Below are 27,084 nucleotides of genomic sequence, written 5' to 3'. Positions count from 1 at the left end.
ACTTTCTGATGCTGTACTGTAAGACAGATCAAGTCAAGTAAATGTTATGTTTTATTGTGAGTGACACACATATGCACTCATAAAATTATTAATAAATAACAAATAGCAATGCTTATTAAGTACTCCTCAATCCACTCACAAATTTCCCAGTTGAAAGACGTTACATTACCTGCTGCTCTGGAAATGAATGCATTAATTTGGTCCTATTTACACTTGGCATACACATGGGTTTCAGTACAGAAAGCTGGCACTGTGTACTGTAGTTTCCAAATAACCTTAGATTTGAATCTTGTCATAAATGTGACAGTTTGAATAAAACAATCATAGTTATTTTAGTCAAGCTGCAGTGTCACTGCATGTTGCATGATGAAGATGTTCAGTGAAGTGCACACATACGCTTTTAGCACAAAGATTGATAAGTGAGTAGGCAGTGATTGTCTGTTCGGGACACCATCATGATCAGCATAGACTCAAAATGCATTGCTCAAAAGTGTAAAAAAAAATTATTTAATAGAAAAGGGATTGGGGTTGTAAAATGATGCAGAAATTTTAATTTTTGGGTGAACTATCCTTTTAATACAAGCTGCAAATGGGGCCTTTTTTGTGTTTCTCTATGTCACATGCATACACACATACATTTCTGAAACACTGTTAACTCATCACCGCACACTTTGGTTTTCATGTAGTTAATGGAAAGACTGAAACTATCACAAAAGTAATTACAGTTCTTACAAAAATACACACACAGAGACTGTGTGATTGCGGTTGTGCTGGTTTCATTTAGGGGTGTTATCCATTGCAGCCCTTTGATGAACGTGATCTGAAATGTAACAGGCTAAAGTCGCTGCCACCACACACCAAGACTGACCCCCAAATATTTTGACATTTACAGGCTTGAGAAAACAAAATGGCTACCTCAACTCCATCATAAAATACTTTTGATGGGAAGGGGGGGATAGATCACATGTAGCATGCTCATCGTGAGTCCCTCAGTAATGGTGAACATGGTCATAAAATAGTGCAAAAATGACCTCAGTTCAGGGCATGACATTTGAACAAACTGAGGCATTAAGAGCAGAATGTGTGAACACTGGGAATAGTGCAAGTGTGAGTGCATGTTTTTAAAACCAAAAACATGGCTCAAAGTCATTTCTGACCACACATTAACACAAATAATGATGGAAATGTTTAATAAAAACTAACAAGTAACAAATAGTTTGTCTACATTGCATATACATCTGTAAAGTATTAAGAGCAAGTTGTGTGTGTGATGGTAAACTGAGTGATGTCCTTGCTGTGTGCTCTAGAGATTGCTAAAAGTGCTCTTATTTTAGACAAGTCTGATCTCTGAAGACCCATCGGCCTGCTATATGAAACCCTGCTAATGGATAACACATTGTCAGCCTGAGTGAGTGTGTGTGAGTGTAAGGAGGGTAGATACATCCATATCTGTGTGCTTGTACTCAAAACTGAGCTCATTTCTCTCTAGCTTACACTATATTTTCAATGAGTGAATCGGTTGGCATATTCATGTTCTGAATAGCTGAAGTTTAAGTATAGATGGTTACAAATTCTCATAAGGTTGATTATTCACTCTAGTTCTCAGGGTAGCAATATGTACAGTAGATAGTCTGCATATACAGCAAATAAATGCTTATATTCCAAAAATAAAATCACTCACCCTTTGCCAGTGACTCCAGGAACTTTCCAATTTTTGCCATGAACACATTTAGCCAAGCACTGTACAGTGTTGTACTTTAGTTCTCTCACTTTTTAAATTGTTGCTACTCTGAAATAACTTGTAGGCTCATTGTATGTGTGTTTGTGCCGTTTAAAGGTTGCTTGGCAATACACACTGTAGTGTCATTAGGACTAATAGCTCACTTAAAAAGCTAAATTAATTCAGAGCATGAGCTACAAGGAAGGTGATTTTATTTAACACCACAGTATACATTCCTCAGAGTGCACAGGTCCTAATAAGAGAACAAAACAACACTTGCTAGCAAATTACAGTGGATTCACGTCATAGGTACTGTAATTATTAGTGAAAAATATGAGGTTGTTTTGGTGAGTTAACTGGACTGATTCATAAAGGGATATTTCACCTCAAAATGAAAATGCTCCACATACCTTCGCAAATCTACACACCTTCATTTAATTCCGTACAGTGAAAGAGAATAAGATCTAGGCCTAGGGCTGTCAAGGTCCAAAAAACCACCATAAAAGTCCATTAAACCTGTGCACTAGAATCTGAATTCTTACAATAACTTTGTGTGAGGCTGAAAATTAAATCAATATTTATGATAGATGTAGGGCGACCAAACTTTTCGTGCTAGAACCAACTAAAGATGTTTAATCTTTATGACAAAAATGCTAAATAAGCATGAGCAAAAACTTGATGGTGAGGTACATCTCCGATTATATTTTTTTCTTCCTTCATGGCACTGACAGCTTCAAGTAGTTCATTCAGTGAATAATTTGCCAGATAGACTGAATTAAACTCATAGGTTTTATTAGCATTTTTAAATGTTTCATTAAAAGAACACATCATGCTGAAAAGTGGTGCAAGAAACACCAACACACTTGTAGTGCATCCTGTCAAAAATATGTAAATATAAGTGCCCACCAATGAACTTTTTACATTTTCATTTTTCATCTCTGACATTTTGAAATCCAAAGTTTTTGTTGCTTTGCTATTTTTAACCTCAATTCTACTTATTTAATTTTTAACACTACTTTTTACAGCTTCTGAAAATTATACCCAATTCCTTGTGCTTTTGTGCACACTTGGAGAATAATGCACATTATGATTCTGATTCTGATTTTTAGAGCTTGACAGATCCAGTTCACAGCTGGGGCATTCTGCTGAAACAAATAAAATAAACATGCTTTGTGTTTCACAAAAGAAAGAAAATCATACAGGTTTTAAACATCATGAAGGCAAGTAGTTCATTTTTTAAAGAACTATTCCAGAAGCTGATGAAGTGCTTTTCAGTTTGACTGAAAACAATAAGTGAGTATAGGTCTTTTGAACCTGCTGTGAGGTTAATGTTTTTATATCACAATGGTGCCTTTAACACTGTGATCTGCTCCTTACCAGTTTCACACACATTTACATGCAATTAAATCAAAGGAGAATGTCTTCATTCATTATGTTTAGCTAAAAATACACCAAAGACAAAAACTAATCAACATTTTCAAGGCAGTATCTGAGAGATTCCTGTGACAGTGCACTCTTTATAATGCAGGTGTGTGTGCTGGTGTGTGTGAGTGCACTAAAACAGAGATTGGCCATCTGCTGTTGTTATGGTGTTGACTATAGGCCAGGCATGCACAGCTGTAATTTGCTGATGTCTTAAGACATATGGTGGACATGATAACATTATCTCTGCAGCTGAATTCACAAACCTGGGAGCACAGACACGCACCCAGATGAAGTTCAGCAGCTGTTGTATAAAGAAAATACATGCTCATTCAGATGTATAAGCTTATACATATGCAACCGTGGGTCTCATTTCCCTTAAGCACCCCTATATATATTTCACAACACCGGTATACATGTTTCAAAGCTTGAGCTTGTGTGTGTACTATGTGATTTATTGAATCTGATCTGGAGCTGTTGCAATACTGTCCTATATACTACTAATCTGACCCCTCCATAGCAACTTCATGGACAGACCTCATTCGACTCTTACTCAGATCAAACATTTGTATCCCATAACTATGATATTCATTGCATCTATAATTTATCTGCCCACATGCATGGCAGCCAGTGACAGCCAAGTTGCAGTATGAATAAAAAAGTAATATGAAATATTTTTATAACCGAACTAGACTTTGATGTAGCATCTGACACAGTGAAATCAGAGTGAAGTGCTTCATAAAACATAAACACGGCGCAATGGGACTGACATAAACCAATATTTATCTTGCAGCCGACACATTAAAAACATGTGCATGAGCAACTGCAACAATAACACTACATAAAACGCTCAAACGTGCAATCTGTAACGACACTCGTATTCTAAGCTTGCTGTTTAGATTTTCACATGGGAAACAGTGAAAAATGGATTTATATGGCCCATAATTTTAAAGTAAGACCGTGATAGAAAGAGAGGACAGAGTAACATACTTAAGAAAGCATTTACTGCATTAGGAAACATCGCTTAGCTCTGTACAACTGAATGGTGTGCTTGGCTGAGAGAGCTTCTTTGCTCATGTTAGTCTCTTGGGTCCAGGCTCATGTTCTGTTATTGTAGTTGTGAGTATTTACTACAACTTCTGTGTCTAACGATCAATAGACCAAAAAGAAGACGATAATCAATCTCTTTTTTTCTTTCCATTTGTATGTGCGGGTGGAGGAGAGGGCAAACAAGTTCGGGTTTCAACAACCCACACACAGACTCCCATGTGTGTACCCAAACCTGAGATTGGGAGCTCACCAAAATGAATAATGTATTGGTCCTATTGCTGGACAGTGTGTCCTCTCTTCTGGTTGCAATAGATGCTTACATGAGAGAGGTTCAGTAGCCAAGACACACTAATGGTAACAACAATAACATAAATCTAGCCGCAGGCAATCACAGGTTTATAATCAGGCCAACAGCACATTTGTGGACATTACGTGCTTACATTTCAACAGTTAAATAAATAGGAACTTTCCAATTTTAATTCCACCAATAAAAATAGTTCCAAAAGAAGCCAATGCAGAATCAGACCCTGTCTCCAAGCAACACACAGTGTACAGAGGTGGATAGAGTAGCCAAAATCCGTACTCAAGTAAAAATACAAGTTCTTATATACATTATTACTCAAGTAAGAGTAAAAGTAACAATCCTAATAATTACTTGAGTAAGAGAAAAATTGAATGAAAAATCTACTCGATAGTGAGTTATTAGTTACTTTGGAGATAGTTGTTTATATATATATATATATATATATATATATATATATACAGTGGTGGCCCAAATTATTATAACACTAGTATGCTGTAGTGTGTCAGTAGCAAATATCAGTTTACATTTCCAAACATTCATTTTGCCATTAATTGTAATAATCCAGTGAGATTTTTGTTTGCACAACAGCCGGCGCTCCACACAGAGATCTGATCTTATCATCATCCAGTCTGTCTGGAATGACACATAGAAACAGAACAAACAGAGACAGACTAAATCCAGGAGAACTGTGGCAACGTCTCCAAGATGCTTCAAGAAACCTACCTGCAAAGCTACAGTACTGTTAAAAGTTTTAGGCACTTTTGTAAAAATGTTGTAAAATGAGGATGCTGTCAAAAATAATGTCATAAATAGATTTTCTTTATCAATTAACTAAATTAAATCAACATTTGGTGTGACTATCCTTTCCGTTTAAAGCAGTTTTTGCCCTAGGTGCACCTGCGCAAAGTTTTTCAGGTAGCTTTGCAGATAGGTCTCTTGAAGCATCTTGGAGACGTTGCCACAGTTCTTCTGGATTTAGTCTATCTCAGTTTGTTCAGTTTCTTCATGTCATTCCAGAGAGACTGGATGATGATGAGATCAGATCTCTGTGTGGAGCACTAGCTGTTGTCAGACAAAAACAAAAACATCTAACTGGATTATTACAATTAATGGCAAAATGAATGTTTGGAAATGTAAACTGATATTTCCTACTGACACACTACAGCAAAAGATACAACAAACTGAATTAAAACCATTTTTAGCTGGTGAAAATACTAGCGTTCGGATAATTTTGCCTACCACTGTATATATATACCAGCATCAGAAAAGAACTGATTTCCACAGGGCATTTCTTCATTTATTACTCGAGGGCAATTTTATAACCACCTTAACTCATATAACAAATTAAAGGTTGAAGCTGCTATGTCATGCAATGGCAGTTTGTTGTTATGCTGATGTGTAGGGGTGGGCGGATCGATGCCAGTGTTGGTATTGGCATTGGATCGATACTAGCCTGCTAAGATCCATACTTTATGTTAAGTTTCTCTCCTATGCACTTAATAATACATTCAGCAAAGTGTAGACATGTTTGTGGATGTATATGCCGCCAGAGGTGTAAAGAGTACCTGAAAACCATACTTGAGTAAAAGTACAGATACCTTACAGTGAAAGTTACTCCACTACAAGTTACAAGTCACCAATTCCAAAACAACTTGAGTAAAAGTCTTAGAGTATCTGATTTTAACAGTACTTAAGTATTTTACTTGTTCTAAATATAGGCTCAAGATGCACTAGTCAAAGAGACATGCCGGTCAAAAACTGTAACGTTGTGGAAAAGCTGGGGAAAACAAGCAGAGGTAAGGATCTATGTGCAAGGATTTCATTGAAAGACTAGAACAAACAATGAGCCAAAAACCAAAGGGAACAAAGAACAGAATGACGGGCAAAACAAACCATTACATTCAACAACTCACAAAGAACTAAAGAAATAGGGCTATATATATACAGGAGGCTAACAAGCTGAACAAGATAAGATATAAACTGACTGCAAACACCATGTGTCACGGATCAGCCAGGCTCCTCCACCAATCACACACAGCGATCACAGTCACCTGAGTTTTAATCCAAACCACCTGCACCCCATCAACACTCATCAGATCGACACTACTTATGCACACATCTCACATCAGTCACTGTTTGATCTCGACTTCACGAAGTGGACTCTCACCCAATGTCTGGATACTTACCTTTCGAATACTTACCTCCTCTCCCGGATCATCGGTGTTTCCCTGTGTCTCCTACGCCCGTCTGTCTCCGTCTGTCATCCCAGCCAGCCGTCTGTCAAAAGCCGAGGTGTGTGTACATCCCATCCTCCACGAGTTCCTGGCAATACAACCATCAACAACGATATCCTTTATCAGTCCTCAAAACTATTAACTACATCTCATTCATCCTGCAATACTTACCCGTCTGCTCATCTTAATAAACTTCTGTGTATACTCCATCCTCCTCTGTGTCTGGTCTGCTTCCCGTAACAGAAGATCGGACCATTACAGAGCGTACCAAGATGAGTCGGACAGACCCCTTCCAGGAGCTCGTGGACAACTTACGCCGTGTCCTCACTGTTGCTCCTCCACCAGCACCGACCATCACATCCGCCAGTCCCATGGCCCAACCAGCGCCGTTCTCTGGCGTGGTGGAGGAGTGCAACGGTTTTCTTCTACAATGCTCTCTCTACATCGAACACCAACCGCATCTCTACCCCACAGAAATCTCCAAAATCTCCTTCCTCATTTCACTCCTCCAAGGCAAAGCCCTGCAATGGGCCGACACGATCTGGGCACAAGCCAGTAATGTCACTCAATCCTTCAATAACTTTGTTTCTCATTTCAGAGAAGTCTTTGGACGGCCACTTGGAGATCCCACTGCCAGTGATCAGCTCTATCAACTCCATCAGGGATCTCAGCCGATCACTGAGTAGGATTGCTCATTGCTGTTCGATTGCTTCAGTCTGTTGTGCTGCTGAGAGGTTTGTGTTTGTAGCTCCGTGTACGTTCGCGTTTTATTGAATCTCTACCTTACTTTCACTCCCTTTTGTCTAAAGTGATAATATATAACTTAATTTCCACCATATTTCTGGTGTTATCTTTCAAACTAATCTAACTAATTTGATCGTTCGCCTTTAAAAACCTTGCAGCTTGTTAGCCCGTTAGCTTGTCACTCGCAGTCCCATTTGCATTTCTATTCGCGCCTATTATTATTATTTTTTTTTTTTTTCTCGCTCCGTTTTTCACGAGCTCCTCAAACAACAGTGGTAAGTTAAGTTGGTATCATTCATCAATCACGGTGAGTAATGGCTTCTTCTCCTGCTATTGTTGTTTGCACTGTTTGCCACATGTATAGTTTATCTGTCTCTGTCAGCAGCGAGGGATTCACATGTGATAAATGCAGGGAAATAGTTAGGCTGACAGAGAAGGTTTTAGAACTAGAGACACGCATCCAAACTTTAGTTGAGGACAGTAAGAATGTGAGGGCTGTAGATACTGCTTTGGATGCGACTAGCTCAGGGAGTCCTGTACATTGTTCGGTTTCGGTTGAGCCCGTGCAGCAGGGCAACTGGGTGACAGTGAGGCGGCCTAGTCGCGGGTCAAAACACCACTCTTCCGTTCCGATCAAAACATCAAACAGGTTCTCCCCACTCGGTGACGCACCCACTGAGAAACCTGATGAAAGTGCTCTAGTTATTGGCGATTCTATTGTACGGAACGTGAAAATAGAGACACCAGCCACCATAGTCCATTGTTTACCAGGAGCCAGAGCACCTGACATCTTGGCAAATTTAAAAGTGCTGACTAATGCTAAACGTAAATTCAGTACGATTGTTATCCACGTCAGCGCTAATGATGTTCGACTTCGCCAGTCGGAGATCACTAAAAATAATGTTAAAGAGGTGTCAGAACTTGCAAGTACGATGTCAGACACTGTAATATGCTCTGGTCCCCTCTCTGCTTACCGGGGTGATGAGATTCATAGCAGACTGTCGTCACTTAATGGCTGGATGTCTAAGTGGTGCCCGCAAAATAACATAGGCTTTATAGACAACTGGAAGAATTTTTGGGGCAGATCTGACCTGTTGAAAAGAGATGGTGTTCATCCCTCCTGGGGTGGTGCCGCTTGTGCTGGAACAAGTTTGATTTAAACCATTTTCATGTTTCATATTTAACTTTATTAGAGAGGTAATTACTTGGGTACAATTCTTTAATGACAGTATTTCTCTTATTCACTTTATTGGTTTAGATGGTTAACTAATAATTCACTTAATGGTTTAGAGCTCCATCTAGTGGCAAGTTTAATGTTATTTTAATTACGATTTCGGGTGTTCACATAGATCAGGAAGTAGCGAGTGCTCTATGCGGGCAGCAGTAACATTGGCTTTCTTTAATCGCCAAATATTCCTGTAATCTTTATCCTTGCAACAGCATCACTTGTAAGTATTTATTTAATTTATATTAATGTTATATAAATGTAGACTTAACAGGTCGAAGTGACTAAATAATTTTCACTGAGCTATTGCATTAGCCATGTTCTACTTTAGCGTCCTATCGCTGTATTTACATAAGTAAAAGCCGCGTGCATTTCCAAGCATCAGCATATTACATCAATGTGAATGTTGTTTTGCTTCTGTAGATTTGTTATTTTCTTAACATTATCCTTTAATGTGTTCATTTGTTTATTTGTAGTTTCACTCCATACCCAAGACCATTAAACCTGTGGCAAACGAACTTCTTGTCTTCAGAGTTGTGTGAGGGAAGGGAGTTTATCTGACTGTCAAAACAAAACTAAAGCTATATTGAGGACAGTACACCGCTCTTCTCTCTAGAAATAAGGCACATACAGTGAGGAAAATAAGTATTTGAACACCCTGCTATTTTGCAAGTTCTCCCACTTAGAAATCATGGAGGGGTCTGAAATTGTCATCGTAGGTGCATGTCCACTGTGAGAGACATAATCTAAAAAAAAAAATCCAGAAATCACAATGTATGATTTTTTAACTATTTATTTGTATGATACAGCTGCAAATAAGTATTTGAACACCTGTCTATCAGCTAGAATTCTGACCCTCAAAGACCTGTTAGTCTGCCTTTAAAATGTCCACCGCCACTCCATTTATTATCCTAAATTAGATGCACCTGTTTGAGGCCGTTAGCTGCATAAAGACACCTGTCCACCCCATACAATCAGTAAGACTCCAACTACTAACATGGCCAAGACCAAAGAGCTGTCCAAAGACACTAGAGACAAAATTGTACACCTCCACAAGGCTGGAAAGGGCTACGGAAATTGCCAAGCAGCTTGGTGAAAAAAGGTCCACTGTTGGAGCAATCATTAGAAAATGGAAGAAGCTAAACATGACTGTTAATCTCCCTCGGACTGGTGCTCCATGCAAGATCTCACCTCGTGGGGTCTCAATGATCCTAAGAAAGGTGAGAAATCAGCCCAGAACTACACGGAGGAGCTGGTCAGTGACCTGAAAAGAGCTGGGACCACCGTTTCCAAGGTTACTGTTGGTAATACACTAAGACGTCATGGTTTGAAATCATGCATGGCACGGAAGGTTCCCCTGCTTAAACCAGCACATGTCCAGGCCCGACTTAAGTTTGCCAATGACCATTTGGATGATCCAGAGGAGTCATGGAAGAAAGTCATGTGGTCAGATGAGATCAAAATAGAACTTTTTGGTCATAATTCCACTAAACGTGTTTGGAGGAAGAAGAATGATGAGTACCATCCCAAGAACACCATCCCTACTGTGAAGCATGGGGTGGTAGCATCATGCTTTGGGGTGTTTTTCTGCACATGGGACAGGGCGACTGCACTGTATTAAGGAGAGGATGACCGGGGCCATGTATTGCGAGATTTTGGGAACAACCTCCTTCCCTCAGTTAGAGCATTGAAGATGGGTCGAGGCTGGGTCTTCCAACATGACAATGACCAAGCACACAGCCAGGATAACCAAGGAGTGGCTCTGTAAGAAGCATATCAAGGTTCTGGCGTGGCCTAGCCAGTCTCCAGACCTAAACCCAATAGAGAATCTTGAGGGAGCTCAAACTCCGTGTTTCTCAGCGACAGGCCAGAAACCTGACTGATCTAGAGAAGATCTGTGTGGAGGTGGGCCAAAATCCCTCCTGCAGTGTGTGCAAACCTGGTGAAAAACTACAGGAAACGTTTGACCTCTGTAATTGCAAGCAAAGGCTACTGTACCAAATATTAACATTGATTTTCTCAGGTGTTCAAATACTTATTTGCAGCTGTATCATACAAATAAATAGTTAAAAATCATACATTGTGATTTCTGGATTTTTTTTAGATTATGTCTCTCACAGTGGACATGCACCTACGATGACAATTTCAGACCCCTCCATGATTTCTAAGTGGGAGAACTTGCAAAATAGCAGGGTGTTCAAATACTTATTTTCCTCACTGTAGTCTTAGAGTTCGTACTTGACTAACGTCTTAGGTTACGTATGTAACCCCAGTTCCTCGAGGGAACGAGACGCTGCGCCCAAGAACGCTAGGGGAACGCCTCCAGCGTGACCGCGCCTGATACAAATGTAATCTGTCCAAAGGATGGGCGAGACGTCACGGGCGGGGTGACGAATGGCCAGGAGGCATAAAAGCACGTGCGGTGGAACCGCGCCAGCTTCAGGAATGAAACAACCGCTCGCAGGGATGCCGGAAGTATGGCCGAGACGCAGCGTCTCGTTCCCTCGAGGAACTGGGGTTACATACGTAACCTAAGACGTTCCTCTTCAGGAACTCGAGCTGCGTCCAAGAACGCTAGGGGAACGAGATCCCCACGCTGCCAGACTGACAAATCCCTGCCTAGTGTGGATGGAGCACAGCTAGGCGAGGGAAAAAGGCCACAGGTGGCTGCGTCCCAAGGCCAACTTCTGAAGAGTGAGTCTTGATCCCCAAGAGGGGAGAGCAGAGGACTCGAGGCTATGGAATAGCATCCTGATCCACCACATAGCAAACACTCTCTGGCCGGAGGCCTCAGCCTCTGGAGGAAACATGTACTAGGGGGTGTCTACCCACTGAAGGTCACCGAGAAGGGCGCGGTAGGCCGGTATAGCCGCCACGTAAACCCTCAGGGTGGAGTGGGTTAACCCTGCAGAGGAACAGGCCCGCACGAACTCCAGAACTGTACCAATCGGGCAGTTGACTGGGTCGAGCTGGCGGTCTCCGCACCAAGAAGTGAAAAGTTCCACTTCAAGGCGTATGGTTTCCTTGCTGAGGGAGCTCTGGATTGGAGGAAGGTCTCAACAACCTCGGTTGGGAGACCGGAAGCTATGGGCTGTGCCCCTCAGGGCCACACCTACAACTTCCAGCTCCGGGCGGGGTGACAGACCCCCGCTTGTGAGAGGAGATCCCTCCTGACGGGAATCTCCCATGGAGAGCCGTCGAGGAGAGAAATCAGGTCCGAGAACCATACTCGGCCCGGCCAGAACGGTGCTACCAGAAGTAGACAGACCTCGTGTCAGCGCACTCTCGCCGGAACTCCCGGGAGCAGAGCGATCGGGGAAAAACGTACAGACGAAGCCTCGGCCACGTCTGTACCATGGCATCCAGCCCCAGTGGAGCTGGATGAAATTAGAGAGTACCAGAGGGGACATGCGCCACCTGAGTAGCGGAGAGGTCCACCTGAGCCTGGCCAAACACTCTCCAAATGTGCTTCACCCCCTCAGGGTGAAGCATCCATTCCCCGGGCCTCAGCCCCTGCCTCGACAGGATGTCTGCTCCCACACTGAGATGCCCAGGCATGTGAACTGCTCTCAGCGAGAGGAGTTTGTCCTGGGACCACCCAAGGATCTGGTACGCCAGCCTGTGCAGGGGGCGTGAACGCAGATCACCTCGGTGGTTGATGTAAGAGACCACCGCAGTGTTTTCGGTGCTATCGCACCAACACCGGCGATCTCTTAGGTCTGGGAGAAAGTGTTTCTGTGAAACACCGCCAGCATCTCCAGGCAGTTGAAGTGCCACATGAGACGGCGAGTACTCCACAGACTGCGGGCAGGGTGAGGGACATTAGACTCTCTCTTTTCTAGCACTTTAGATGCGGTTTCTCCTTTACGCTTAAGGAAGATTAAGGATAAGAGTCCAACACCGTGGTATAATGAGCACACTCGTGCCCTAAAGAGAGCAGCCCGGAAAATGGAGCGCAGCAGGAGGAAAACAAAACTAGAGGTATTTTGTTTAGCTTGACGGGAAAGTACCCTATCCTACAGAAAAGCATTAAAAACTGCTAGATCTGATTACTTTTCGTCTCTTCTAGAAGAAAACAAACATAGCCCTCTGTATTTATTCAATACAGTAACTAAATTAACGAAAAATCAAGCATCAACAGGTGTTGGCATTTCCCAAGAGCATAGCAGTAATGACTTTATGAACTACTTCACTTCCAAGATCGATACTATCAGAGATAAAATTGTATCCTTGCAGCCGTCAGCTACAGTATCGCATCAGATAGCGCACTATAGATCCCCTGAGGAACAATTCCATTCATTCTCTGCTGTGGGAGAGGAAGAATTGTATAAACTTGTTAAATCATCTAAACCAACAACATGTATGTTAGACCCGATTCCATCTAAACTACTAAAAGAGCTGCTTCCAGAAGTCATAGATCCTCTTTTGGCTATTATTAATTCATCATTGTCATTAGGATATGTCCCCAAAACCTTCAAATTGGCTGTTATTAAGCCTCTCATTAAACCACAACTTGACCCCAAAGATCTAGTTAATTACAGACCGATCTCAAATCTCCCTTTTCTGTCAAAGATACTAGAAAAGGTAGTATCCTCACAATTATATTCCTTCCTAGAGAAAAATGATATCTGTGAGGAATTCCAGTCAGGATTTAGATCGTATCATAGTACTGAGACTGCTCTCATTAGAGTTACAAATGACCTGCTTCTATCATCTGATCGTGGTTGTATCTCTTTATTAGTTCTACTGGATCTTAGCGCTGCGTTCGACACTATCGACCACAACATTCTTTTGAATAGACTAGAAAACTTTGTTGGCATTAGTGGAAGCGCCTTAGCATGGTTCAAATCGTACTTATCTGACCGCCATCAGTTCGTAGCAGTGAATGAAGAGGTATCATATTGATCACAAGTGCAGTATGGAGTACCTCAAGGCTCAGTACTAGGGCCGTTACTTTTCACGCTTTACATGTTACCCTTGGGAGATATTATCAGGAGACATGGTGTTAGCTTTCACTGTTATGCTGGTGATACTCAGCTCTATATTTCTTTGCGGCCTGGTGAAACACACCAAATTGAGAAACTAACGGAATGCATAGATGATATAAAAAAACGGATGACGAGTAATTTTTACTAAAAAATTCTGAAAAAACAGAGGTGTTAATTATCGGACCTAAAAACACCACATGTAATAACTTAGAACATTATCTAACACTTGACGGCTGCTCTGTCAATTCTTCTTCATCAGTCAGGAACCTAGGTGTGCTGTTTGATAGCAATCTTTCATTTGAAAGCCATGTTTCTAGCATCTGTAAAACTGCATTTTTTCATCTCAAAAGCATATCTAAATTGCGACCAATGCTCTCAACGTCAAATGCAGAAATGTTAATTCATGCGTTTATGACCTCAAGGTTAGACTATTGTAATGCTTTATTGGGTGGTTGTTCTGCACGCTTGATCAACAAACTACAGTTAGTCCAAAATGCAGCAGCTAGAGTCCTTACTAGAACCAGGAAATATGACCATATTAGCCCGGTTCTGTCAACACTGCACTGGCTCCCTATCAAACATCGGATAGATTTTAAAATCTTGTTAATTACTTATAAAGCCCTGAATGGTTTAGCTCCTCAGTACTTGAGCGAGCTCTTATCACATTATAGTCCTCCACGTCCAATGCGTTCTCAAAACTCTGGCCGTTTGATAATACCTAGAATATCAAAATCGACTGCGGGCGGCAGATCCTATTCCTATTTAGCACCCAAACTCTGGAACAATCTACCTAACACTGTTCGGGAGGCAGACACACTATGTCAGTTTAAATCTAGATTAAAGACCCATCTCTTTAGCCTGGCTTACACGTAACACACTAATACGCTTCTATTATTCAAATCCGTTAAAGGATTGTTAGGCTGCATTAATTAGATCAACCGGAACCGGGAACACTCCCTATAACACACGATGTACTCGTTACATCGTAAGTAGAATGGCATCTACGCTAATATTTGTCTGTTTCTTTCCTATTCTGTTTCTCAGTCTGTATCTGGTCAGATGGTGGATCAGCACCAAGAGATGATGTCTACAGCCCTGATCGTCAGCGGAGACCAGGACACCCAGATGAACCCCAGAGACATATCCCCAGTGAAAACCTCGATTGAATACAATAAAACTAAAAAAAATAACAAAATAACTCAAATATAATAAAATACCTAACTACATAATACTACTATTGTTAGAAATTGCAACAAAATTAAAATAGAAATATAAACTTTTGAACTGCGGGTTTCGTCTGGTCAGAGGAGAACTGGCCCCCCGACTGAGCCTGGTTTCTCCCAAGGTTTTTTTCTCCATTCTGTCACAGAGGGAGTTTTGGTTCCTTGCCGCTGTCGCCTCTGGCTTGCTCAGTTGGGGACATTTAATTTCTAGCGATTATCGCCGATTTGATTGCACAGATAATATTTAAACTAAACTGAGCTAGACAATGACATCTCTGAATTCAATAATGAAATGCCTTTAACTGAAAATTGAAAATTGAGTGTTTAATCTTATCATTATACATTACTGACACTCTATCCTCTAATTTGATACTGTTGAGTGCTTTGACACAATCTGTATTGTTAAAAGCGCTATATAAATAAAGGTGACTTGACTTGACTGAGTATGCACTGAATTTCCGCACACTTGCTGCAGCCAGCGGCTGGAACGAAACGCTCATTGATTACCGCTTACCGCCAAGGATTAGAGCCCAGACTTCGCTTGCAAATGGCGAGTTACGATGACAGCTTTGGTTTGGAAAAGATGATCCAACAATCCATTCGATGTTCTTCCCGTATGCAAGCCTGCTTTGATGAACAAAGTTACCGGAACCGTTGCACTCCCTGACACCGTCACCCAGGGACCTATCTTCCTCCAGAACCTGAGACAGAACCCATGCAGACAGATTCCATGAGATTGACACCCGCTGAGCGGCAGAGGCGATTATCCAAGGGACTGTGTCTCTACTGTGATTTCTACATGCCCCATTCGTTCACCTCGACTATTGGTGAGTTCCATCCAATTTGTCCCTCAAAACATGTCTCTATTTCCGTGACGCTGATTACTCCATGCACTTCCCTTCCAGTCCTTGCCCTCCTCGACTCGGGATCAGCTGGGAACGTCATATCACGGAGCCTCTGCCGCCAGCTTAAAATCCCTACAACGATCAACCCCAAAACTTACCAAATCCAATCCATAACGGGAAGGTCTCTCAGTCATCATCACGTCAAACATCTAGCCGGTCCCATAATTCTCAGAGTGGGTCTTTTTCATGAGGAAACCATCAAGCTTCTGGTTCTGGAGGAAACCAACATTGATATAATTCTGGGTCGTCCGTGGTTCGCTATCCATGAAACCCACTGGCCTAGCACATCGGAGACGTCCTGAAGTGGGGCAGCCAGTGCTTCCCAGAATGCTTTCCTCAACTCCCTCGACCTTCTCGACCCCGTCAAGACCATTCTTCCGCTAAACGCCTCCTCCATTGAAAGTCCTATCAACCAGCAGTCAATAGACGTACCCAATGATTACGCCCAGACGTCAGAGACGTCTTTTGCCCGAAGAAGGCCTCACAATTACCTCCTCACCGGCCATGGGACTGCGCGATAGATCTGCTTCCCGGTGAACCAGTGCCCAAAGGAAAAATATATCCTCTATCAATCCCAGAGCAGAAGGCCATGGAGGAGTATATAGAAGAGGCTCTCCAACAGGGCTACACCCGACCGTCCACCTCCCCTGCTGCTTCCAGTTTCTTTTTTGTGGCCAAGAAGGACGGAGGCTTGCGGCCCTGTATCGATTACCGGTCACTCAACAACATCACAGTGAAGTTCCGATACCCACTTCCTCTCGTCCCTGCAGCTCTGGAACATCTCCGTGGTGCCACAATCTTCACTAAGCTAGACCTCCGCAGCGCATACAACCTCATCCGAAAACGTGAGGGGGACGAATGGAAGACAGACTTTGTGACTCCAACTGGACACTACGAATACTTAGTTATGCCGTATGGCCTAGTCAACGCCCCCTCCGTATTTCAGGACTTCATGCATGAGGTGCTCTGAGAGTTTCTCCACCGTTTCGTCTTGGTATACATTGATGACATCCTCATCTACTCTCGGAGCCTGGCCGAACATCGCCACCACATTGCGGAGGTCCTTCAACGCCTATGACAATTCCATCTCTTCCTCAAGGCTGAAAAATGCTCCTTTCATCAACCTTCCGTACAATTTCTGGGTTACCATATTGACAGTAGTGGCATCCGGATGGACGAGGGGAAGGTGAAGGCCATCAAGACCTGGCGAAACCCACCACCATCAAGGAACTCCAACGCTTTCTAGGATTCTCCAACTTCTACCGCCGTTTCATAAAAAATTACAGCACTCTAACCAGCCCACTCACAAACCTCCTCCGCAATAAGCCCAAATCTCTGTCCTGGTCCGGAGCGGCCCAAGAAGCCTTCGAGAGATTAAAGACGTCTTTCACCCAAGCTCCCATCCTTGTGCATCCAGATCCGGAAATACCCTGCATAGTGGAAGTGGATGCTTCCACCACAGGAGTAGGGGCCATTCTCTCCCAGCAGCAGGGGAACCCCTCTAGACTCCATCCATGTGCCTTCTTCTCCCGTAAACTCAGCCCGGCAGAGCGAAACTACGACATCGGAGACCGGGAACTCCTAGCCATCAAGCTGGCCCTCGAGGAGTGGAGACACTGGCTTGAGGGAGCCAAACACCCATTTACCGTGCTTACTGACCATAAGAACCTGCAGTATCTCAAGGAGGCTAAAAGACTCAATCCACGTCAAGCACGCTGGGCGCTATTCTTCACTCGCTTCCAGTTTAAGGTTACTTACAATCCAGGTCTCAAAAACATCAAGGCCGATGCCCTGTCAAGACTTTATACACCAGAAGACAAACCCGATCCTATTATCCCAGAAAATATGTTCATCAATCCAATCCAATGGAACACAGATTCTACTCCCTCTTCCAATGTCTCCACGGCCACTCCGCCGGGCTGCCCTCCGGAAGCACAGTATGTTCCTCTGCTCCAACGCACCTAACTCATCCATACAGCACACTCCTCATTGGGCACTGGTCACCCTGGGGCCAACGCTACCCTCTCGCTACTAAAAGACCGTTACTGGTGGCCGAATATGGCTAGGGATGTGAGAAGGTTCGTCCAGGGTTGTGAAGAGTGCGCCATGTCTAAGAGTCCTCGCCACCTTCCTGCCGGCAAACTTCTCCCTCTGACCATACCCAATCGACCATGGTCACACCTGGGAGTAGACTTTGTTACCGACTTACCAGTATCCGAGGGTAACAAATCAGAAATTATTTTGTTTGGTCCTAGGGAAAATGTTGCTTCCAATTTTGATCTCGGCTTCCTCACTCCATATAATACACAGTGTGCTAGGAACTTGGGCATTTTATTTGACTCCAGCTTAAAGTTTGATAAACAGATTTCGGCTGTAGTTAAGTCATGTTTTTACCAACTTTGCCTCCTTAGTAAAGTTAAGCCCTTCCTATCTAGAAAAAAATCTTGAAACGGCTATCCATGTCTTTATATCATCTCGGCTTGATTATTGTAACTCTTTGTATTTTGGTATTTCTCAGTCTTAAATTTCTCGTCTTCAGTTAGTTCAGAATGCAGCCGCTAGACTGCTTGAAGGGAAGCAAAAATATGACCATATTACTCCTATTTTAATATCCCTACACTGGCTCCCTGTCAAGTATACGATTGATTTTAAAATCTTATTATTTGTTTACAAAGCCCTCAATAACCTGGCTCCCCATTACTTAACTGATTTGCTGCTTCCGTATACCCCGTCTAGAACCTTGAGATCTTGTGACCTTGGCCTACTCATAGTTCCCAGAGTTAAACTTAAAAATCGTGGTGATCGTGCCTTCGCTACTGCGGGACCAAAGCTTTGGAATAGCCGTCCTCCTTTTATCAGACGTGCCCCATCTATTAGTATTTTTAAATCTTATCTTAAGACATATTTTTTTACCTTGGCTTATAACACTCCTTAGTATGTGTATTTTGATGACCTTATTTTGTCTGCTGATTTACTTTTTATTCTCTTATTTGTGTTTTTCTCTTTGTAAAGCACTTTGGTCAACCTTGGTTGTGTTTAAATGTGCTCTATAAATAAACATTGTTCTTGTTGTTGTTGTAACACCTGCATCCTGGTCATCGTGGACAGATTCTCCAAGTCTTGTCGGTTGATCCCCCTAAAGAATCAACCCACAGCCATGGAAACGGCGGAACTTATGTTCAACCACGTGTTCAGATATTTTGGCATTCTGGAGGATATCGTATCCGACCGTGGACCCCAATTCATCTCCAGAGTCTGGAAGAATTTCCTCAAACTCCTAGGTGTGACCGTCAGTCTCTCGTCTGGATACCACCCGCAGACCAACGGGCAGACGGAGAGAAAGATCCAAGAAATCGGACGCTTCCTATGAACCTTCTGCCACGGCCACCAGCACTCTTGGAACCAGTTTATTGGCTGGGCCGAGTACGCCCAGAACTCCCTTCGTCAACAAACCACTGGACTCACTCCCTTCCAGTGCGTACTCGGTCTCCAGCCACCTTTATTCCCCAGGAACGGGGAACCTTCGGATGTACCTGCGGTGGACCACTGGTTCCGAGAGAGCGAGAGGGTCTGGGACGAAGTACACCACCACCTTCGGCGAGCTTTGAGGAGGCGCAAGTTGACAGCAGACCTTTCGACGCTCCGACTCAACCCCTTACCAACCTGGTCAGAAGGTCTGGCTGTCCACACGAGACATCAGACTGCGCCTGCCTTGTAAGAAGCTCGCTCCCAGATACGTTGGCCCCTTCGTCATCCAGAAGCAGATAAACGGTCACATTCCAACTCAAACTACCTCCACAATACAAGATTCACCCCACCTTTCACATTTCACTCCTCAAACCATATCACCCTCCTGTCTCTCCATCCACAGAGCCTGACCGTACCACTGAACCCCCTCTCCCATCGATTCTGGAGGACGGAGCAACCTACGAGGTCAGAACTATCCTGGACTCCCGACGCTGTGGTGGTAAACTGGAGTACCTCGTTGATTGGGAAGGGTATGGACCAGAGGAGAGATCATGGATTCCCAAAGACGACATCCTGGATCCAGCTCTGATGGAGGAATTCCACTCAAACTTCCCCAACCGTCCAGCACCCAGAACCAGAGGAAGACCACCACGGCACCGGTTCCTTCGGCCCTCAGGAGTGGGCCGTGGAGAGGGGGGTAATGTCACGGATCAGCCAGGCTACTCCACCAATCACACACAGCGATCACAGTCACCTGAGTTTTAATCCAAACCACCTGCACCCCATCAACACTCATCAGATCGACACTACTTATGCACACATCTCACATCAGTCACTGTCCGATCTCGACTTCACGAAGTGGACTCTCACCCAATGTCTGGATACTTACCTTTCGAATACTTACCTCCTCTCCCGGATCATCGGTGTTTCCCTGTGTCTCCTACGCCCGTCTGTCTCCGTCTGTCATCCCAGCCAGCCGTCTGTCAAAAGCCGAGGTGTGTGTACATCCCATCCTCCACGAGTTCCTGGCAATACAACCATCAACAACGATATCCTTTATCAGTCCTCAAAACTATTAACTACATCTCATTCATCCTGCAATACTTACCCGTCTGCTCATCTTAATAAACTTCTGTGTATACTCCATCCTCCTCTGTGTCTGGTCTGCTTCCCGTAACACCATGGGAGACAAGAAGTGACATAAAAGTCCAAGACAAGGCACAAAGAACATGTAACACAAACAAGAAAGAGCTGATTTGTGAGGAGAGCAATCACATTTATTTTCTAAAACCAAAATAAAACTGAACACCTCAAAATTGCAAAAAAACAAACAAACATTTAAATAAAATAATTCACTCATTACAAATGTAGTGGAGGAAAGAGCACAGATACTCATTCAAAAATGTAGTGAAGTAGAGAGTAAAAGTTGCTAATGTCAGTAAAACTACAAAGTATCCGAAGAGATACTTAAGTACAGTAATTAGTTACATATACTCCAATACTTTACACCTCTGCATGCCGCTCTTTTCACATCTCGTATGCAAACACTGCTGCTCCTCCCCTGCTATGCTGTGTTTTGTTGTCATGCCATCATGTGACTCAGCGGCTCCAAGCGGCAAGCGGATACTTTTGGCTACAGATGGAACGGTAGAACATAGACCTGTTTCAATAAAAAATATGAATAATGTAAATATGGCCATAAATATCAATAACAAATCACATACTGAGTTTTCTGCAACAAAGAGTCCAACTGTTACATTATGAAAAAATGTTTTGCATTCAAACAAATATAAAGTAGTGCAGTAAGAAATATACTTGTTGCACTATTGTTTTTTTTATATCCATGTAATAAATGTTTATTTATCCAATGTAATAAATAAAATAATGAAATGAATTTATATGAAACATTTCTGCTACAAAACATACAACTGTAACATTATAAAACAAAAAGTTAAATTCAAAATTGAAAGCTGCCAAGCGGTCATCAATAACTAAATGGAAAATCAGTAAGCATCTCGAAAGAAAGAAAGAAAGAAAGGCATTCTACCATTCTTCACAAGTTTTGGTTTACACTCAGAACTGAAAATGGCAAAGCCTTACAGCATCAACAACCGCCTAAGTAGTGCACTGGTTTCTGCAACTTTGTTTATTACTGTCTATAGACACGAGGATTTCCTTTTCTGTGCCCATTAGCATGAATGCAGCATCAGGCTTATCTTTATTAAACCACAATAACATTTAAAATAAGTCAACAGGCTAAAATCACTTACATTTAATTGAAACAGACAATCAATAGAAAAAAAACTAAACTGAATAAAACAAATTCCTTCAATGTAAGTCACTTTGGATAAAAGCGTTTGCCAAATGCATAACCGTAAACGTTGCTAGTCACTGTACCTTGAGTCGCCAGTTCACGTGTGCTCGTTTGTCTTCTTGAAAAAATATTTGTCAGTTTGTCACTGTCACAAATCCGGTCTGCACTCCCATTCATTCACCACTAGAGGTCACCCACTCACCACATGGACTCTCACAGCACACAGCACACTGGACTCAATTTCAATTTCCCATCATCAATTTCCCATCATCCATTGCACTAATTGAGCACACAGCTGTAGGCACTAATCACACGCACACCTGATCCCACGCACACACTGATCACACACCTTATTTAAACCCTGGACTTTCTCTACCACACTGCCGAGTATTGTTTGCGTTTACTGCTCCCCTAGCTGTAGCAACTCTCAGAGCCCCTGTTAGTTTTCCTATTGTTCCCCTGCCTGTCTTGGATTGTTTTCCCGTGTTTGATTCTAGCCTGTGTTCCCTGGATTATCTCTCTGCCTTGCCCACCGTATTCTGTTCGCCTATCGTCGACCTTTGCTTGCCCTAGGATTACTTTTCGTCTTGTCTCTGCCATACCTGTTTGCCATTGCTCTACCCTGCCTGTATTTGACCCTGCCTATAAATAAAAGCTTGCAGATGGATCCGCACGTCTCATGTCTCGTCAGCCCTGTTACAGAATACTCGGCCACACGAGGATCCAGCAGCTTTTCCAGTAACGGACCCTTGTCAGGTATGGACCCCTTCAATCAGCTGCTCGATCTACGACAGGGGAGTCTTTCCATTGAGGAGTACGTCACTCAATTTTGTGTGATTTCGGATAAGGTACTTTTTGATGAAGTTGTTTTAAAAGACATTTTTTGTTTTGGACTAAATGAACCTGTCAAGTCATGGTTACCTGAAGGAAAATTTAATGTGAGTTTAAGGGATTTCATGGACTATGCTTTGCGGTGTGCTGGCTCTTTGTTTACTGTGTCGTGGAAGAGGAATGCGATGCCGCGTCTGTGACTGAAATGGCAGACGTACCAGCGTACACTCACGAAATGGCATCAACACCGGAGGCCGTTCACAAAATGGTGGCCACAACAACACCGCGTCATGTCATTGCTGCCATTCAAGAGTCAAGTCAAGCCACAGTTGATCTTAACGAGTCACAGCAGCACGTCACAGCTGCTCGTCCAGAGTCACAACAGCACGTCACAGCTGCTCGTCCAGAGTCACAGCAGTCACAGCAGCACGTCTCGGCTGCTCGTCACGGCTGCTCGTCCAGAGTCACGGCAGCCCGTCACGGCTGCTCGTCCAGAGTCACGGCAGCCCGTCACGGCTGCTCGTCCAGAGTCACGGCAGCCCGTCACGGCTGCTCGTCCAGAGTCACGGCAGCCCGTCACGGCTGCTCGTCCAGAGTCACGGCAGCCCGTCACGGCTGCTCGTCCAGAGTCACGGCAGCCCGTCACGGCTGCTGCGTCCAGAGTCACGGCAGCCCGTCACGGCTGCTCGTCCAGAGTCACGCAGCCCGTCACGGCTGCTCGTCCAGAGTCACGGCAGCCCGTCACGGCTGCTGCGTCCAGAGTCACGGCAGCCCGTCACGGCTGCTCGTCCAGAGTCACGGCAGCCCGTCACGGCTGCTCGTCCAGAGTCACGGCAGCCCGTCCGGGCTGACACACCCAGATCATCAAGGTCAGTCTTCCACTATCCCAATTTGATGTCTAGTTTGAGGGATGTACCGCTGGTGTCTGCACGCACTGCTGGTATCCCCAAACCTACTCATTCTAACCCTCCTGTTCTCATGCATTTTCCCCTGTCCGAGGCACTTCCCCTGATGGGAACCGCTTTGTGTTGCATTTGGGCTGCGTACACCACCGCAGAACTGCCCGAGGTGGCGGCAGCTGCTGCAGAACCTCCAGAGGTGTCAGCGGTATCCGTCGATGAACTCTCGCTCTGTCCTGTCACGGCTATGGAGGCCATCTGCATATCCTCGTCCTGTCATGTCGCAGCCAGAAGGGCTGTTCCTGAACTCTCGTCCTGTCCTGTCACGGCTATGGACGCCGTCAATGAACTCTCGTTCTGTCCTGTCACGGCTAGGGAGGCTGTCAATGAACTCCCGTTCTGTCCTGTCACGGCTAGGGAGGCCGTTAATGAACTCTCGTTCTGTCCTGTCACAGCTATGGAGACCTATTATGAGCTCTCTGTGTTCCCTACCTCTATACTTGGGTCTGTGCATGTTCTGTCTTCTCCTTGTGTCTCCATTCTCCCTAGTTCCCAGGCTCTGCTGTGGATTCCTGATCCGTCGTGGTGGGCTCCTGCTCTATCTGCTCCACCGTGGGGGTCTTCGGGATCGTCTGCTCCGCTCTGGTGGTCTTCTGCTCCACCTGTTCCACCCGCTCCGCTGTGGTGGCCCACTATCTGGCGGTCTTCTGCGCTGCCCTGGTGGGCTCCTGCTCTATCAACGCCGCCGTGGTGGTCTGCTGTCTGGCTCTGGTGGTCTTCTGCACCGCCGTGGAGATCTTCTGTCCCGTCTGGTCCGCCCTGGTGGGCTCCAGTCCCGTCTGGTCCGCCCTGGTGGGCTCCAGTCCCGTCTGGTCCGCCCTCGTGGGCTCCAGTCCCGTCTGGTCCGCCCTCGTGGGCTCCAGTCCCGTCTGGTCCGCCCTGGTGGGCTCCAGTCCCGTCTGGTCCGCCCTGGCTTCCTGCTCTGCCAGCTCTAACTCGGTCCCAGATCACTCCGCTTCCACAAGGCCCTGGCCCTCCATCCCTCCCCCTGTTCCGCCTCCGCTCCACCTCCCTCCTGATTATAGACTGTGGGGGGGGGGGGCTCTGTCACGAATCCGGTCTGCACTCCCATTCATTCACCACTAGAGGTCACCCACTCACCACATGGACTCTCACAGCACACTGGACTCAATTTCCCATCATCCATTGCACTAATTGAGCACACAGCTGTAGGCACTAATCACACGCACACCTGATCCCACGCACACACTGATCACACACCTTATTTAAACCCTGGACTTTCTCTACTACACTGCCGAGTATTGTTTGCGTTTACTGCTCCCCTAGCTGTAGCAACTCTCAGAGCCCCTGTTAGTTTTCCTATTGTTCCCCTGCCTGTCTTGGATTGTTTTCCCGTGTTTGATTCTAGCCCGTGTTCCCTGGATTATCTCTCTGCCTTGCCCACCGGATTCTGTTCGCCTATCGTCGACCTTTGCTTGCCCTAGGATTACTCTTCGTCTTGTCTCTGCCATACCTGTTTGCCATTGCTCTACCCTGCCTGTATTTGACCATGCCTATAAATAAAAGCTTGCAGATGGATCCGCACGTCTCATGTCTCGTCAGCCCTGTTACAGTCACATTTGGCCAAGTCATCCTCCAACGCCTTTCTTTTTTTTTTAACCTGGCTTTTTCAGCTCCTCCAGGCATCTTTTTTTTTTACTATCCATTTTATTCTTCCCGCGATTAGCGCACTCTTGCTAACTCACACCACAGCATTAATGGTTTAGGTTTGTCTCCATGGCAACGACTTGGGACACGCGCTTGTGTAGAGGAAGAGAGAAAACGTCACATTTTAATGTTAAATTCAAATCTAGTGTTATTAGCTTAGTTATCAGTCACATAGTAACTTAAACCCATATGTTATTCTGTGTATGTAAAAATAAATAATAATTTAAAAAAAACAGGCGAGTCTGCCGGCCCAATTTACTGTCGGGGATACGCTGCTCGCGTCCGGTGTAGACATGGTGTTACGATAAGGCAAGAAGTATGACCTGTGTAAATATCGGATCAGCTTTCTAGTACTGGAGAGAACTCAAGGAGCAGGAAGGCCTGCGATCGGACACTGAGGTTGCTTTGTTTCTTCTCTATAAGTGAGTAACATTGGTTTTGCTTTGTTTCACAGAACTAATCGTTGCCTGGGATGTGTACGTATGTGTGGGGCGAGAAACTTTTGGGGTAGGGCGTAGGGGTGTGTTTGTTTTGGTGATTTCAAATATCAACATTGGCTACCAGAAATCACTTACCCTACCTTTACACGAATAGGTTGAGTAAATGATTCAATGACTCATTCATAAGCCAATCACTTACTCGACAGCCTGTCTGGCATGGGTGCTGATGTAACTCAGTTTTAGATCTGAGACTAAAAACAAACACAAATGCAAAAATTTGATTGCAATGCAAGTATGTATGTGATTTTCTTCATACTTTCTTGTCCATACCTGGTCTTGAGGCTAAGTAAAGCAATATTTCACCAGAGTACAGTACTACAACAGAGTTGCTGCTCTTTGAAAATTTCTCTGCAGATTCATGGGTAATGTATTTTTTCATGTCGAATTGCACTGTTGAACACAATTTAAAAAGTTAGTTAAAATAATGCAGGCTGATTGCTTTAACTACGTTATATACCCTCGATTAACAACCCCGGAGCACACAATAGGTCTGCTTTTAAAGGTTTATAAATTATTGTTCAAAATCAGTTACCCTATGGGGAAAATGAATAGAATTTTTACTTCTGGAACCCGACTGTTGCACTCAGGTTGGTTTTCAAAGAAATGGGTCAGAGCACTTGGAAAATAGTCAGTGAACTGCATGTACTTTTTTGCTGACACGCTTGGTTGCTTTAATTAGCACTAAAGTGAGTCATGATGTACAGCAGTTGTATCAAATTCACCCAACCAGATATTCATTAAATTATTTTAATGTATGAATAATTCATTATCTTTTTCATCATTTTTATCATGTTAGGTGAACTATCCCTTTAAGATATGCTGTTGACAAACAGCAATGGACAAAAATGGTGGTAACTTACAGGCTCATACTGTGCATTTTTATAAACATCAGTTTTACAGACAGGAGTGAATGTATGACGGCTTTACATATTCATTTCTGTCAGCGCTTGACTTCGGAAATCTTGCTGGGGTCCCCCCCCCCTCCAACTTCACCTTGACTGCCTGTGTAGGACGAAACAGCCCTCAAAACCCTAGTGGATAGCCATTTTCACAGGAGTATGTGTGTGTGTGGTAATTCTAGGACTGTGTGAGTGTGTGTTATTGGCAGGTGAAGGGGCTTGTCTTGCCCCTAGGGTCTCTGACATCTTCATCTTGATATTTCCTAATCTTCAACTCAAATCCCAGACAAGGACAGAGACAGATTACCTTTAAAACTCTCTCACACACGTACACACACACACACACACACACACTAGTGGGCAACCACAGGGCTTTCAGGGAGCCAGATAAAATTGGTACAAACATTCTTTCCTGTTTCATATTTGGGTAGACTGCACACATATAAATGGTTTGACCTGAAATGAATGACCTGACAGGGATTAAATCTTACCATATCAGGTCAGCTGCAATTTTAAACCGAACAACAGAAGAAAAAAAAAAAAAAATGTTTAATATTCTGTGACATTTTGGTGAAAGGAGAGGTTGTTTTATACCCTTATTAAAATCCAGTCATATTTAGGAATGCAATT

At 43.9% G+C, this 27,084-nt stretch overlaps 1 protein-coding gene across 1 annotated transcript; it reads left to right on the top strand.

Moving 5' to 3' along the window:
* The first annotated feature begins 7,752 nt into the window (after positions 1-7,752).
* On the top strand, positions 7,753-8,634 carry LOC131544005 (uncharacterized). The gene has a single exon (XM_058781876.1). It carries the CDS (start codon positions 7,789-7,791, stop codon positions 8,632-8,634), a length of 846 nt encoding a protein of 281 aa, XP_058637859.1. The 5' UTR covers positions 7,753-7,788.
* The last annotated feature ends 18,450 nt before the right edge of the window (positions 8,635-27,084 follow it).

Source organism: Onychostoma macrolepis, chromosome 01 (genome assembly GCF_012432095.1).
Source record: "Onychostoma macrolepis isolate SWU-2019 chromosome 01, ASM1243209v1, whole genome shotgun sequence".
NCBI classification, from domain to species: domain Eukaryota; kingdom Metazoa; phylum Chordata; class Actinopteri; order Cypriniformes; family Cyprinidae; genus Onychostoma; species Onychostoma macrolepis.
This window is presented reverse-complemented; position numbering and strand designations above follow the sequence as displayed.

Excerpts from the sequence above, each read along its gene's own strand:
- LOC131544005 (XM_058781876.1), top strand. The coding sequence starts at position 7,789 with ATGGCTTCTTCTCCTGCTATTGTTGTTTGCACTGTTTGCCACATGTAT.